The sequence below is a fragment of the Neophocaena asiaeorientalis genome, unplaced genomic scaffold (genome assembly GCF_003031525.2).
Source record: "Neophocaena asiaeorientalis asiaeorientalis breed wild unplaced genomic scaffold, Neophocaena_asiaeorientalis_V1.1 scaffold74, whole genome shotgun sequence".
Classification (NCBI taxonomy): domain Eukaryota; kingdom Metazoa; phylum Chordata; class Mammalia; order Artiodactyla; family Phocoenidae; genus Neophocaena; species Neophocaena asiaeorientalis.
In genome coordinates this window covers 578,620-594,097 of record NW_020172183.1, presented here as the reverse complement: position 1 = coordinate 594,097, position 15,478 = coordinate 578,620, and the positions used below count along the sequence as shown (strand labels likewise).

At 38.2% G+C, this 15,478-nt stretch overlaps 1 protein-coding gene across 1 annotated transcript in view; it reads right to left on the bottom strand.

Annotated features, from left to right (window-relative positions):
- The window catches only part of CNGB3 (cyclic nucleotide gated channel subunit beta 3), a 142,799-nt gene that overhangs the window by 31,189 nt on the left and 96,132 nt on the right, over positions 1-15,478 (bottom strand). Inside the window, exons 12-13 of the mRNA XM_024761527.1 lie at positions 12,968-13,127; positions 10,506-10,603 (exon numbers count right to left, since the gene is read on the bottom strand). Coding sequence (XP_024617295.1) covers positions 10,506-10,603; positions 12,968-13,127 — 258 coding nt within the window. The remainder of the gene's footprint in view (positions 1-10,505; positions 10,604-12,967; positions 13,128-15,478) is intronic.

The following is a 15,478-nucleotide window of genomic DNA, read 5'->3' as shown; positions in this document are numbered from 1 at the left end:
TTTATTTGAGAAACTATAGCTTTTGGTTCTCTCAGATAGAAAGAAAGGCAAAAGCCAACAGGAATACCTTCTTAGTACAGTCCAACAAATATTCATGAAAGCTGCTATGAGCAAGTCTTTGAACAATGCCCTTGGTGCAATCAGAGATGACAGAGAGTAAGTCTAGTTGGGATAAGGTTTTAAGTACACAGAAAAGCTGTAATTTGTGGTAAAAGTTAATCATATCATAAGATATCCCAGGTAGGTATCCATACAACTTTTAAGAGGTGGGGCTTTTACTTCTGTCTTGGAGTGGGGATGAGAGAAAGGGGAAGCATCAAGAAGGTGCTCGTGTGGGTGACACAATTTGAGTCATTTGAAGATGAGTATGATTTTTATCTGCAAAGATGCACAAAGGTCCTTTTAGGCATAGTGAAGTGCACATTTTCTTTCCTTGTCATGTATTTGTTTTGTGCAAAGTGTATAATTGTTATTTATATTTATTTTATCCCTACCATGTCTCACAGGTTATCATATTTGCTAAGGCAAATGACAAAGATTAATTTCCTTCTAAAAATTATTTTGTTTTTAGTAAAAATTCTCTGAATATATGGCTCATGTGCCCTACTTCTTTTAATGCTGTCACTGATTCACAGTAATTTCATTTCAGAAACTGGTGTTCTGATCACTCAGAACTCTGTTAGGAAAAAACACAAACTGGCTTGATTTTAAGATTCTGCCCACTAAAGAAAGTTAATGTCCTTGATATTTTAGAGAAAATTCATTAGAAATATATTTGGGAGTTCTTAAGCTTAAACATGTCTAGAATATCATTGCAATGAAGGTAACTCTCAATCATTCATATCCATGGAGAATAATATTATAAATGATCAGAAAGAGAAGATTTTTTTAAAAAGCCCACTTACATTTACTTTCACAAGCACAGTTTGATGTTTTCAACATTAACTTTTAATTATAATTTGTAGGCCAAAATAAAGTTTTCATTCCTTGAACAATTCCTGCTGGAATGAACTTTGATGAAAATTCCCAACTGTATTAAATTGTATTCATAGGAATTACTAATGATTTTAAATGCTGTTTTCCTATGGCAATAATTCCATAAATGTACAAAGATGTGAGTGGCAGTATTATTTTCAGTACTGAAAAAACTGGAAACAACAAAAAGGCAATCTGTGGACAGGTAAAAATATTGAAGATTTGTAGGTTGCAATACCATAAACTGGTTAAAATCAATAAATCAGTTCTCTCCCTCTCTAGATGTGATTGAATTCAACAAATAATGTGGTCTGCACAAAAGCAAGCTATAGAATATATTCATTATGACTCCAGCTATGAAAAAATCTGTACAAAATAATACTACCGGGCTTCCCTGGTGGTGCAGTGGTTGAGTCCGCCTGCCGATTCAGGGGACACGGGTTCGTGCCCCGGTCCTGGAAGATCCCACATGCAGCGGAGCAGCTAGGCATGTGAGCTATGGCCACTGAGCCTGCGCGTCCGGAGCCTGTGCTCCGCAACGGGAGAGGCCGCAGCAGTGAGAGGCCCGCGTACCTCAAAAAAAAACAAAAAAACAAAAAAAAAACCTACCTGTCATTGATGTTTATATAGATAAAAAGTAAAATAAAAATGAGGATTGGAAGGATATCCTTGAAATAATCTTAGTGGCCACCTCTGAGGAGGGAGAAAGGAGAATAGAACTGGCAAGAAGAATTGATGAGACTTCAACTTTTATTAATATTAATAAAAATAAAGTAAAATACACATCCCAAGATTGTTTGTAGGAACAAAATCCTCTTTGAGAAGGAACACATTTCATCTTTTCTATCTGTCAGGTTAGCTCACTGGCAGAAAGCACTATAAAGAAACCCAATTAATGGAAGTGTTGGAACAAATTAGGAGATAAGCCTTAAAATAGATTGACAAACAATTAGTACTTTCCTCAGTAGAAATGCCCAAATACTTACATGGAGAGCTGTTAGCTTATGGCTTGGATTTCTTCAGAGAAAAGCATTTAAACCATTATAAATATGAGTTTTTATCAATGTACTTGCATAGAATATGTATTAGCTATGTAAACAGAACATAGCAGTTGTATGTAATAAAAAAATTACAATTTAAGCTTCACCAACTAAGTGATTCTTTCCTCTAATGATTGCCTTGTGGATAGGTGCCAGCAGCCTTGGGGCAACTGTGATGTATGACTAGATCCTTCCTTTCTGTATTTTGGCTTAGTGAAATCAAGTTTGCCTTATGAAGTCATTATGTTTTATGATGTATTTGAGAACAGTTATCTCCTCCCTCCCCCACAAAATGACTATTTTCTTGAGATACAGTGTGCTCCATTATCGTATGATAAAAAAGAATTACATCCCAGGGCTAGCATTTTTTTCTTTATAATGCAGCTCCATTTCCTTTATAGAAGTAATTAGGAAAACTTCTGATTCACAGAAAGTCAGAGCACAGTCATTGTTTCATAAATGTTCCTTTTTTTTTGTAAAGTGAGAGTACCTGTGTAAATGTCAATACTAACATTGTATTAACACAACATTTGTATTACATTTTATTTTCTTATTTTCATCTATTTAATTCTTTCATCCTTTCTGTGATGCTTGGCATTAATTAATATATTGTTAACACTCTTGGTTTTTAGATGAGGTAACAGAGGCTCAGGCAGTCTATTGACTATTTCACTAAGGTCACACATACAAGAGGTGTCAGAGGAAGAGACTCATCTGTGTGTGTATGTGTGTGTGTGTGTGTGTTTGATCTACATTCTGAGCAACTCAAGGGCAAGATTTGTATATTAGTCGCTTCCATATGCCCAGGGTCCTGCCAGGGCATGGGGCATGCCAGGCACTAAATAAATATGGCCTGATGTATAGAATGAAGTTATTAGAAATTATTCCATTTTCAACAATGGGAAATTCAGTGCTGTATAAAAACTGTGTTACAGATTTGAATAAGGCTTTTGGAGATTTGAATGAAGTTGGGAGAAATTTTATTTTTATTCAAAACATAACCTATACTTTAGATGACGGGTCTTATACCCAGGAAGTTCTTTTAATACTTGCAAGCTCTGAATGCAATTGTAAAGTTGGTAAAATTTACCTTTGGATGTTTACTTTCTCAGTCCTGAAGGATTCCTTCATTTCTAGGCTCATTCCTCCTTAAGTTCTTTGAAAAAGAACTTAAGATATTATCAGTAATATATAACTCACTGTAACTTTAAGTCACCCTCAAGTATAAACAGTCTTCAAGGCTCTTCTCAGCTCAGCCTTGTTTATTATAAAAGGACATGCTTTGTCCCATCTTAAACTCCATTCCCGTTAAGCAAGTGATGGGTAATATGTCTAGGGCAGGAATTCTGAATCCAGTTACCCATGCTAAAGTCAAATGTGATAAATAATTTGCAAGGTACTATGATGTCAGAACGTATTGAATTCTAAGTGATATCAGACCCAACCTTATGCTTAGCATTTGCAAACACAAGTAAAGTCATCTCCATCAAGCTTTCCTGAGAACTGACAATAATTCTATTTTTCTAGGATCCTCAGTATCACATAGTCAAAGTGAGAAGTCACAAGTTGGATGAAACCCTGAGGATGAATCTAATCCATCTTCCTATGATCAAGCACAGCTACACACTGATTTTACCTGTGTGAAAACTCCCCTGTGACTGAATCAGTTTTATTTCTCAGTAATAATAGCAATAATAACAATATAACTTACTATATCCAAGGTATTGAGATAAACACTTTATATATTTTGAGCCACTGATTCATCACAGAACAGCTAAGGATGTCATCTTATTTATATAGAATTTCCCCACACTTCTGGGAGGCAGTGGAGAGCAGGGACTATATGCGTGCAGTATCTGGGGTACCCCACTAGTGCTCTGGACAGAGTAATTGCTCAGCATGTGTAGTTGAATGGAGTTCATCTGTGTTATAAGTTTATTGTTCAAAATACTTTAAAAAGTCTAGCCACAATACTTTATTACATTTACCACCAGGGTTAAAAGTAAAGTTAAAAATGAAATGTAGTAAGCCTCCCTGTAATGCTCTGATTTCAGGCCCTTGGGAGGAAATATGTGATTAGGATGTCACTGACAGGGGATCCTTGTGTGAGGGGAAGAAATAATTTTGCCATTCCCATTTCATTCCTGGCTCAGTCTGCCACTCACATACAAAATTCTTTCTCCACATATTTCCTATCACTGAAGTCAAAGCCTTTCCAGGCTCTACTTGCCATATAATGACAATGAGTCACAGATCCCAGTGATGTGTCCTGTTTGGGATGGGTTATCCATTTTTACCAAAGCAGCGTATTGTGCTTTCCTTGACAGACTGGTGGTACCAACATTCCCATTTTGGTGTCTTTCCTTTCCATTAAGCAGGGCGCTCTTTTTCAGTTTCTAAAGGATGCAACTTAAATTCTAGACACTAGGTGGCGCAACAGAACTTTTATTAAATTTTCTCTTATTTCTGGTAATTTAGTGGTAGAGGCAAAATGTGATTTCCCTAGCATTTAATTTGATAAAACGTATTTAAAAATCAATATAAAAATAATAAATCATCAGAAATTAGGGGAAATTGCCCAACCTCATAGAAATGAATCACTCCTTGTTAGGTTAATACTTGAGCTTGGGCTGGAAAAACATGCAATCTGAAAGGAAGAGAATTATTTTTGTGAACAATTTTTTAAAAATGACTATTCATCTCTAAGCTCTTTAGAAACTCTGATCACCCCATGTAGAAGTAGCAGATCTTACTAATTAACCATAGTTGATTGAAGCAAAGTTTTGGTGAAATTCTGTGACTTTAATTCTACCTGCTTTGATTAAGAGGGAGAAAAAAAACACATGAGATTCAAGGTCTTTTCTTAGTAGGAGAATAGCACAGTGTGTGAATCTAGGTATCTGGTGTGAAACTAACTGGCATGCCAAGTCTAAGTCTGTGAAAATCACCAAAGGATGGCCTTGAGCTTACATTGCTTTTTGACTCTAGGGAAAATTCTCAGCGTCTTATCACTTATCCAGACAGGGCAGGTGGAGAACTGAAAGGTGGCTTCATTGAAGGGTTAAGACTGTAGACTGTAGCATAAGAAAAATCAGTGCTCAAACCCTGTCCCGTTGCTTCTAGCTCTTTGGCCTCAGTCAGGTAAGTAGTTTGTACTTTCTGTAAAATGGGGTGGGGGTGGGGGTGGGGTGGTCATAAACCTTTTCTCAGAGGCTTGCTGTGAGAATTAATTGAGAGAAGGTAACAAAGAAGAAAACACAGTGTAGCACACAATGAGAACTCAGTAAATAGCAGCTATTAGGTTTGAGAAGATACAAGTATCAATTTTAAAATTTGGGGGACTTCCTTGGTGGTCCAGTGGTTAGGACTTGGTACTTTCACTGCCGTGGCCCTGCGTTCAATCCCTGGTCAGGGAATTAAGATCCTAAAAGTCATAGAGTGCGGCCAAAAAAAAAAAAAAAAAAAGGAAAAAAATTGGTCTTAGCAACAGCTTGGTTTCTTTGACAATTATATTCCGTACAGCTTGACAGTGTTTGGGGGGCTGTGACGGTTAACTTTGTGTCAACTTGGCTAGGCCATGGTACTCAGATATTTGGTCAAATACAAGTCTAAATGTCATTGTGAAGGTTGTTGTTTTTGTTTTTTTTTTGCGGTACGCAGGCCTCTCACTGCCATGGGCCTCTCACTGCTGCGGCCTCTCCCGCTGCGGAGCACAGGCTCCGGACGCGCAGGCTCAGCAGCCATGGCTCACGGGCTCAGCTGCTCTGCGGCATGTGGGATCCTCCCGGAACGGGGCACGAACCTGTGTCCCCTGCAACGGCAGGCTGACTCTCAACCACTGCTCCACCAGGGAAGCCCGTGAAGGTATTTTTTAGTTAAGATTAACATTTAAATCAGTAGACTTTCAGTAAAGCAGGGTACACTCCATTATGTGGGTCAGCCTCATCCAATCAGTTGAAGGCCTTAAGAGAAAAAAGTCTGAAGTTCCCTGAGTAAGAGGGAATTCTGCTTCTATACTGTCTTTGGACTTGAGCTGCAACATTAACACTTCCCAGGTTCTCCAACATGCTGACCTGTCCTGAAGGTTTTAGACCTGTCAGTCCTCATGATTGCATGAGCCAGTCTTTAAAATAAATCTCTCTTTCCCTGTCTCTCTTTCCTCCCTTCTCTCTCTCTCTCTCTCTCTCTCTCTCTCTCTATATATATATATATATATATATATATATATATACACACACACACACACACACATATCTCACTGATTCTGTTTCTCTGGAGTACCCTGACTAATACAGGGGCCATGTGAGTATTGGGTATAGCAAGGTATATGGTGACAGTACTGGGAATGAAGGATCACGGACAGTATGGACCTCCTTCATGTAACATTGTCCATATTATAATTTGTGATACTCCAGCATTACTTATATTACTTTTGTTAAAGCATTAGGATACTCACTGTTCCACTAATATATAAACAAGTTTCACAAGGCTAAAAGGAAAGAAATATAAGCACATTGTCCTTTTTGGAGTTTTAAAAATTGAATACAATGCACAATTAAAGTTACAGACATATTTCTGGAAAAACTGAAGCAAGTTTATTTAGCATAGAATTATTATCTGGTGCTGCATTGCAAACAAATTCTACTACATCTGTATCCCTTCACAAATTTATAAAATGGAGAAAAGTCCTTGTGAAATTTTTTTTTTTTTTTTTTTTTTTGCGGTACGCGGGCCTCTCACTGTTGCGACCTCTCCCACCGCGGAGCACAGGCTCCGGACGCGCAGGCTCAGCGGCCATGGCTCACGGGCCCAGCCGCTCCGCGGCACGTGGGATCCTCCCGGACCGGGGCGCGAACTTGCGTCCCCTGAATCGGCAGGCGGACTCCCAACCACTGCGCCACCAGGGAAGCCCCCTTGTGAAATTTTTGACTGAAGTTCCAAGATATAAACTTAAAAGATTCTTTAGGACATCTTAAACTAGGTATTTGTGAGTTATATGATTTTCAAGTACCTTTAATTTATCCTAATCCTGAAGATTGGGAAGACACAAAGCATGCCTGCTAGCCTCCAATCTTGGTGTCAGATCTCTCTGTCTCTTTCTCTGTCTCTCTCTCTGTCTCTTTTTTCTGTCTCTTTCTCTCTCTCTTCCTGCCTGCCTGCCTTTTAAAGATCTGGAAGATTCATTTTCAGGGAGAATTCAAGATATGGAGGCTCTCAGCAGTTGAGTCACCCTTCTTTATTATCCCTGGATATTCTGATTTATTCAAAGTGTCCCCATTTTTTGTCTTTATAAAACTGAAATCTGTGCTGTTGTTTTCCTCCTTTCTAGCTTCCTTGGCCTATAGGATTGGGCCCACACACTATAGCCTGGCTTCAGTTGACCTTTCTAGATTCATCTTTTGTTGTCACCCCACGTTTTGGTCCTAATGAGTGATAATGAGGCTCCTGCCAGGGAACCTCCCCCTTTTCACTCTGAAGCTTCCTGAGCATCCTCTGGGCACACACGCTCCAAAGGTTTCCTCCGTTGTGCCTCAGCCCCTTGAGGCCATAGGTGGCTCTCAGTGAACTGTGACTGAATCAGAAGCAACACGAGTCAACTGGGTATAATTTATGAGGTAAGCATATAAGATCCCTGGTCAGCATATTTCCTCCCTAAGAAAATAACAAATTTATACAAACCACTAAGACTGTTTTAGCAAGATTTAGAAAAGAAATAAATTTAGAAAGCTTCCATACCTGCTTATTTTCTACTTCATTTGGCTTTAGGTAAAAAAATAATTTTTTCATTTAACAGAAATATAAATGGAAATGGTTTCTTTCTGGAAGGAGCTACATCTTTAATGGAAATGTCAGGAAAGAATGAATCTATATTTATGTACGTTAGCAACATGTGAAGATTTAACATTTTTTTCTCAATCAGATGTTGCTGATTTTATGGATTTCCAAAAATATATGTAAAAACAAAGGAGAAAACTCTGAGGTTGAAAACTGATAACTTCCCAGATCAGAGACAACCCCATAAAAGTCACTGGTATATAATTTAAAGCTTTTTTTTTCTTTAAAATGTAGCTGGTTCTCACTTATTCTCAATTAAGCTAGTCCTTAAGTTGAAAAAAATTTTATAGCATTTAAAAATACTGTTAATTTAGCCTTGTGGCTTTCATACCTATTTTGACCGTAACTTGTAGTAACAAAGACATTTACATTGTGCTTACCCTTACTTATGTGTGAGGCACTCTGATATTTTCTTGTCTACTTTATATGCTGTTTGTGACCCATTTAGTTGAATTCATGATCCCTAAATGAATTGCAAGCTGCAGCTTGAAAACCATTTATCTAGATGAACCTGTTAACCAAGGTAGAAATCCCTTTCCCAGTCTCCCTGGTAGAAGATCAGAAAACTGTTTGAATACATTCCGTGGAAGCTCACCAGAGCTTCCACTGTGGCACTCGCACTAGAAATTGGGAACCACTTTCCAATTAGGAAGCTACTTTCCTATAATCTCCAGGAATTGACCCCAGGGCATCCTCCCTCCCATCCCCTCTCTTCCTTCCTAAGGCCGTTTAGGACACTGTACGGTAACCTAACATCGAGGGTGACTCTGCCTAACCATTTTACCATACAGAATCTGCTTCTTCATCTTGCCCACAATGGTATCGATTATGTATTTTCAAGACATATCTTTCTGTCTGGGTTACATAATAGGGGATAATATCTAGTCCCTAGCTTAAAATCCATCAATATGTTGATTTGCCCAAATTTATGGCTCCAGCTTGGACCTCTCCCCTAAACTCAGATTTATTTATCAAACTGCCTACATGATATTCCATCTAAAGTCTAACTCTCACCTCAAACCAACACATCCCAAAACAGTCTATTTCTACCCTCCTCACCCTACACTTACTCTAAAATTTCCTATTTTGCAAATGGTATCTTTGTTCCTCAGCTTAAATCCTGAATCATCCTTCATTTCTGTCTCTCTCTCCCTTCACAAAATCAAACAGCAAAAACTGTGGGCTCTTCCTTTGAATACATCCAATATCTGGCCACTTTTTAACTCTGCTCCTACTATTCTGGGTCTGCACCATCATCCCTATAGACGTCTATAGATGTTATCCTTCTTTGGCCTCCCTGACTTCCATATTTGCTTCCTGGTCTACTCTCCACAGAGCAGGAAAAAATCCCTTTCAAACAGATCTCAAGTAGATCATCTTCTGCTCAAGATCTTTAGTGGGTTTTGCATCTCAGAGTACAATCCAAATTTTATGCTACAGCCTCCAAAGCCCTCCATTAACTTGCCCCCTGACTCATCCTTCCTGTTTTTACTTTCCTCTGACTACTCTTGCTTTACATCACTCTGCCTTTGCTCCAGCCTCCCAGATCAGGGCTTCATCTTGTCCATCCTCCTGTAATATTCCCTTTCTGTCCATGCCTCCTCTCCCACTCCCAATATCTGCATAGCTCACTCCCTTTCATCCTGCAGTCCTCTGCCCAGATGCTCAATTGCACTTCATTAGAGCAGACATTTCATGCCCAATACCTCCCTCATCCTCTTTAATTTGTTTAATTTTGTTCATAGCATTATCACCTTCTCACATATTATATATTTATTTTTCATTCCTCTCTTTTGGAATTTAAGCCCCATGTGTGCAAGTATTTGTTTTTAGAAGTTGAATTCCTAGTGGCTAATATGGTGCCTGGAACATAGTAGGAACTTAATAAATGTTCGTTGAATGAATTAATTAAATAGATGAATCAGTAAATGCCACACACAGAATAAGTGTTAGGTGAGAAAAACTTCCATATGGTATAATGCATTGAGAAGATGGCAGAAAATTAAAAACATTCAAAACATTAAAATTTTCTTTGCTATACATTTTTTCTTTTAAAAAAAAACCCTCTAAATTTGAATTTGGCCATGTAAAAAAATCTAAATCCTAAGCATTTGTATTGGAGACATGATTAGGCATGATTCTCTGACTGTCAGGCCAAAACAGAGCTAATCTGGGGCCTGATTTGCCATGTATTGCCAAGGCATATTCATAAATGGGAGATGACATGTGTAGTAGCAAAGATATAGAGCTGTAGAATTTAATTATATTTAAATTAATGCAAGAAGACCTTGAAGAACTCTTCTTCTTTGACGCCAGTTAGGAGAGAGAGGCTTCTAAACAAGTCATCTGCTGAAGAGAGATCCGTAGTTTATTTGACTCTAATTTCACACAAATTCTCCAGATTATTTTGATGTTATAAACATAAAGGCAAAAAAACCATAAATGCTGTATTCAGCAAGAGCTTTTTGTTTGTTTTGTTTTTTTTCCAATAAGAATAATAGTTTATTTTATATCAGAACAATGGAGGACAGATGACAGGGAGACAATATAGTATAAATGCTCAAAGAACAAATTATCAACCAAGAATTCAGCAAGAGCTTTGATTTTTCAGAGTAATTGATATGGTGCCTTCCTATGAATTGGAAAAACACTTGCCTTGAACAAGTCGACTTTGCTGATGATGCTGAAGTTCACATCAATGGTGAGGGCTAACTGCATTGTAGTTGGCAGTGTCTCAAGTAGGTCGGATTCATCTTCATAAAGATAAACACATCAATCCATAAAGGAGAATAATTAAGGAAAAAACATCAAAGTTCAAGGACAATTAAAAAATAAAGGAAACAAAATATCAACTCTTTTTATAAACAGCTGCATCACAGTCTATATTTTCATTGCTTCTATTGGACATACATACTTATCATAATAGCACTATTACTTGCATGAAAGAAAAGAAGTATTTTCAATATTGGTGACATAATAGTTCTGAATAATTCCAGAATTTTGTGTTTGCTGAAATTTTAAAGCTTAGTGATGATGGGACAAAGGCTAGCGAACAAACTGGGATGGGAAAAGGATCTAGTTCCTATCTTCTGATTCGGCAGACCAGCCCTAACGTCCTAAGGATGGCAAAGAATAATGAATACCGTGTAGCTTACAGAGTCCTGTCATGATCTTATTGGACCTTCATGACAACGCTAAGGGTAAGTATTCTTACTCTTACTTTCTGGAAAGAAGAAACAAAAGGGGAACTGAAACTCAGAGAGGGTGTAAGTGATTTACTCATCTGTGCATAAGTGGTAGGTGGCTGAGCTGGGAGTGGAATCTAAAGAAGAAATCTGTTAAGTGAGTAAATTCAAATTATTGTTATTTACTTGCTTATTAACTCAATGAAGCATGTGAATGCATTAAAGATTTTTCTACGTGTAAATTAAGTGATGGGCCTTCAGGCTGATAAAATGGTTCATGAATAAAACTGCCCATTTTTAGTCTACAGTGTATTATGGGTTTCTGAGAGCTGATTACTTTTGATGTTTTCTTGCATCCATTTAGAAAAGAAAAAAAAAATCTATACTATACCCTTATTTTGATTCCAACATTGGTTCTAAATATGAAAATCTTTTCTATAAAAACACATCTCCTTGTTTCCAAGGGCTTTTTTTCTCTAGTTCCTTCCTAAATGAAGGAGTTGGAGCAGTGTCCACAGGGAGAGAGGGAAGGAGCCTGTTACTGCCCCTCTTCCTCCCTGCTTGAGAGGTCCGCAGGAATAGCTGTGTATGTTTAAGAAAACAGTTTGTTGTTTTTGTCATTTAGATTCAGGAAGAGGTTCTGAACCTGTGGTTGGAACCTCTTAAGACTGGCAGAAAGGAGAAGGTAAGGTCCTACCGTCAACAACCAGTGATTCTTATCTGCTTCTAAGAAACTTTGTTTTGTTTTTGTTTTTTGAATTTTATTTTACTTAGTTTTTTATACAGCAGGTTCTTATTAGTTATCCATTTTATACATATTAGTGTATATATGTCAATCCCAATCTCCCAATTCATCACACCACCACCACCAGCGCCCTGCTACTTTCCCCCCTTGGTGTCCACGTATCCTGTTCCATTGATCTATATTTCTGTTTTTGTGTCAGTACCGTATTGTCTTGATTACTGTAGCTTTGTAGTATAGTCTGAAGTCAGGGAGTCTGATTCCTCCAGCTCACTTTTTCTTTCTCAAAATTGCTTTGGCATTTGGGGTCTTTTGTGTTTCCATACAAATTGTGAAATTTTTTGTTCTAGTTCTGTAAAAAATGCCATTGATAATTTGATAGGGATTGCATTGAATCTGTAGATTGCTTTGGATAGTATAGTCATTTTCACAATATTGATTCTTCCAATTTGGGAATCGCATTGTAATTTGCATTCTGAGGGCAGTAGCTTTATTGGCTTCTCAGTAGCACTAATTCCTATTTTTATATGGTGAGGAGCAAACTAAAAGTTGAATCTGATTATTGTCAACTAGCACATTAACTTACTTTACATCTTTAGTAAACATTATTTTTAACTCCAGTGTTATAGTCCTAATAGTAGACACCAAGAATGATTAAGGGACTATTAGAGGAGACCTGTAGCAGGTTGAAAATGGCTTGAAAGATTGCTGTTCTGAGTACTCACTGTGCTCTGGGAAGAGGATGATATCACAGAGAGAGCAAGGGTTTGGAGGAGAACAGGTGTATGTCTCAGTTCCATTTAGGCCATTTGCCTAAGGCCTCTGTGTCCTTGGCCAATTTTTTCAGTTAGGAGCTCCCATTTCCTTGTCTCCTAAGAGGGGGTTGATGACACCAAATTTTCCCCATTTTTTTTTTTTGATGAGGATTATATGAGCTAATGTGTGTAATATGTAGCATCTGGTGGGCACTGAATAAAATTTAGCCTTTGCTCTTGAAGGATTTGCATAACCTGTAAGTTATGTCTGAATATTTAAGGAAAAAAAGCCCATGGTATTAAATTAATGCTTTAAAGATTATTTGGTTGTTTCCCAATCCTTTTCAAACCCAGTTAGTTGCCATTGCTGCCTTATAGGATTTTCACTATAGGACACATTTTACAGGGTTTTAGTCAGTAATTTGCCGTGCTTACCTAGCATTCTTTGAGAGTCCCATGTATATTTATACCAAGTCCTGACCCGATTCTGCACAATCTTAGGAATGGAATAAGTGTTCATGTAGGCAATGGTATGATCCATGCAGGTGCGGAAGTTGTTCTGATTGGCTGTAGCTGCCCCAATTACATCTTGCATCTAAAACCACAAACATGGTCACTCCACACCCAGCAGAGGAAGTGGCAGAGTTACTATAAGCCCAGTTGAATTAAGAGTTCTCACGATACATTCTATTCTAATCCCTGACTACTTGATTTTTAACACACTGATATTGGGTCCTACTTTCAGCTATTTACCTATAAAATACTGGGCAAATCATATTCTCTTTCTGACCCAGTAAGGACAATAGAACCTGTTTTACCTACCATGGGAAGTTTCTGTGAGGATTCAGTCACATAATGCATGTGACTGCACACAATCTTCTTTGCACACTTGTATATTACTGCAAAGATGTTAGTTGCTATTTTAAAAATTATATAGTTGTGCTTATGCAAGAAATGTGCAAAGAAAGTTGAGCAATTACCTGGCAGAACGGCTAGTCCATTTTGGTGAGTCTCGCTTAGAAAGCATCCTTCATAGATTTTGCAGTGTGGCTGGCTATATAGACTCAATTCATCATGAAAGTGCAACCTCTATACTTCCCTCTGTGTTGCTTAGACAGATAGAATCAAATCTCATTATGCTTAAGGCATAGTATTCAGCAGAAGTTGAAATGTGCTGAAATTACTGAAACATCATCTACTGCTGTGACAATACTTAAGGAACTGTCAGGTTTTAGTTCTCGGATGTTTATAACTCAGCCATGAAAACCCACTCTAGGTTAAAAGCTGATCTTTAAGGTCTCAGCACAGAAAAGATATATAGCTTGACTCTTCGTCTCACACAGAGGGAAGCAAGTGGTTGTAAATTTGCTTTGACTATGGGTTTATAGTGCAGAGGAAAACCTGGGCGTCACTTTCGCTCATTCATTCTAGTAGCTGAGGCTTTTCTGCTTATGGAAAAACTACTCATTTTTTGAGATCTAGATCAAATGGCTCTTTTATTGTGATGCCTTCCTCGGTTTCCATTTCAGAGTTAATAGGTTCTTCTGCTTGTCAAAAGTGTCTGTCGAGTAGCTATGCAGAGAGTCAAACTGGATACTTTTTCAGTTTCTAACCTACTCCTCGAGGGCTGTTCTTCAACCACCTCAGTTCCTAGATCTCCTTTTTCCAAGCCATTTCTGACAGATGATGAACATTACCCAGTCACCTAAGGCCTTGAGAACTGGGAGATCAGAGATTGGGTTGGGAAAGTTAATAGAGTTTTAAATTGGGATCCAAGGACAATTAAAAGCATTATTGATCAGTGTTGGGGGCGGAGAATTTGTAGTGACAGTAATCTGAATGTTTTATGTGCAATGCTGAATTTTGATGGTGCAGATGAAGAAGACATATATTCTATGATGTGTGCTCCAGATTAGAGGAAGAAAAGGTCACTCTCTCTGAGTTGTATGTGAGAATAGAATATTGCAGTTAAAATGAGATGATCACATCCAGGGTGTAGTTCTTGGCGTGGTTATATATGGGAATTTTGAACAAGTGGGGGTTTTGTCCAGGGCTTTCTTACTTTCATTTCTAACTGTTCTCCTTCTCAGCACCTTTATTTAATTCACTGTGAGAGTTAAGGCACAGATCTCTATCTCCTGCCTCAATCTTTCTTTTTGGCTCCAGTCCTACATGTTTAGTGGCTTGATATTTCTTCTTGTTCCTTGGGTCCTCAAAGTCACTGTAGGGCTTCCCTGGTGGCGCAGTGGTTGAGAGTCTGCCTGCCGATGCAGGGGACATGGGTTCGTGCCCCGGTCCGGGAAGATCCCACATGCCGCGGAGCGGCTGCGCCTGTGAGCCATGGCCGCTGAGCCTGCGTGTCTGGAGCCTGTGCTCCGCAACGGGAGAGGCCACAACAGTGAGAGGCCCACGTACCGCAGAAAAAACAAACAAAGCAAAAAACAAACAAACAAAAAGTCACTGTAAAGGCAGGTGAAGTGTGAGGTATAAAGCAGCCCTTTCAAAGTATCATGTGCATATGAATCACCTGAAGATCCTATTAAAATGCAAATTTTGACTCAGTAGGTAAGGGGTGAGGCCTGAATTTTGAATTTCCCAGGTGATGCTTCTACTTTTAGTCCAAAGACCACTTTGAGTGGAATTTTAACTGGAGCTGGACATAGTTTTTAATCTTGTAAAAATTTCCTTGGACATAGTAAGTGCTAAATACATGTTATATTTTACTATTTTTATCAATATGATATGGCCTTATCATATGACTATGAATTACATGTATGAATTAGTGTTGCCTCTTAATCTCTTTAAACTAGGGTTGACTCAACTGCAAAACTGAGAAAACATTGAAGGGGGTCTGGTTACCTCACATATATTTTATAAAAATTTATTAAATAATATGATTTTTGCCACTTATATTCAAATTAATTGCATTTCTCTATAAACAAGCTT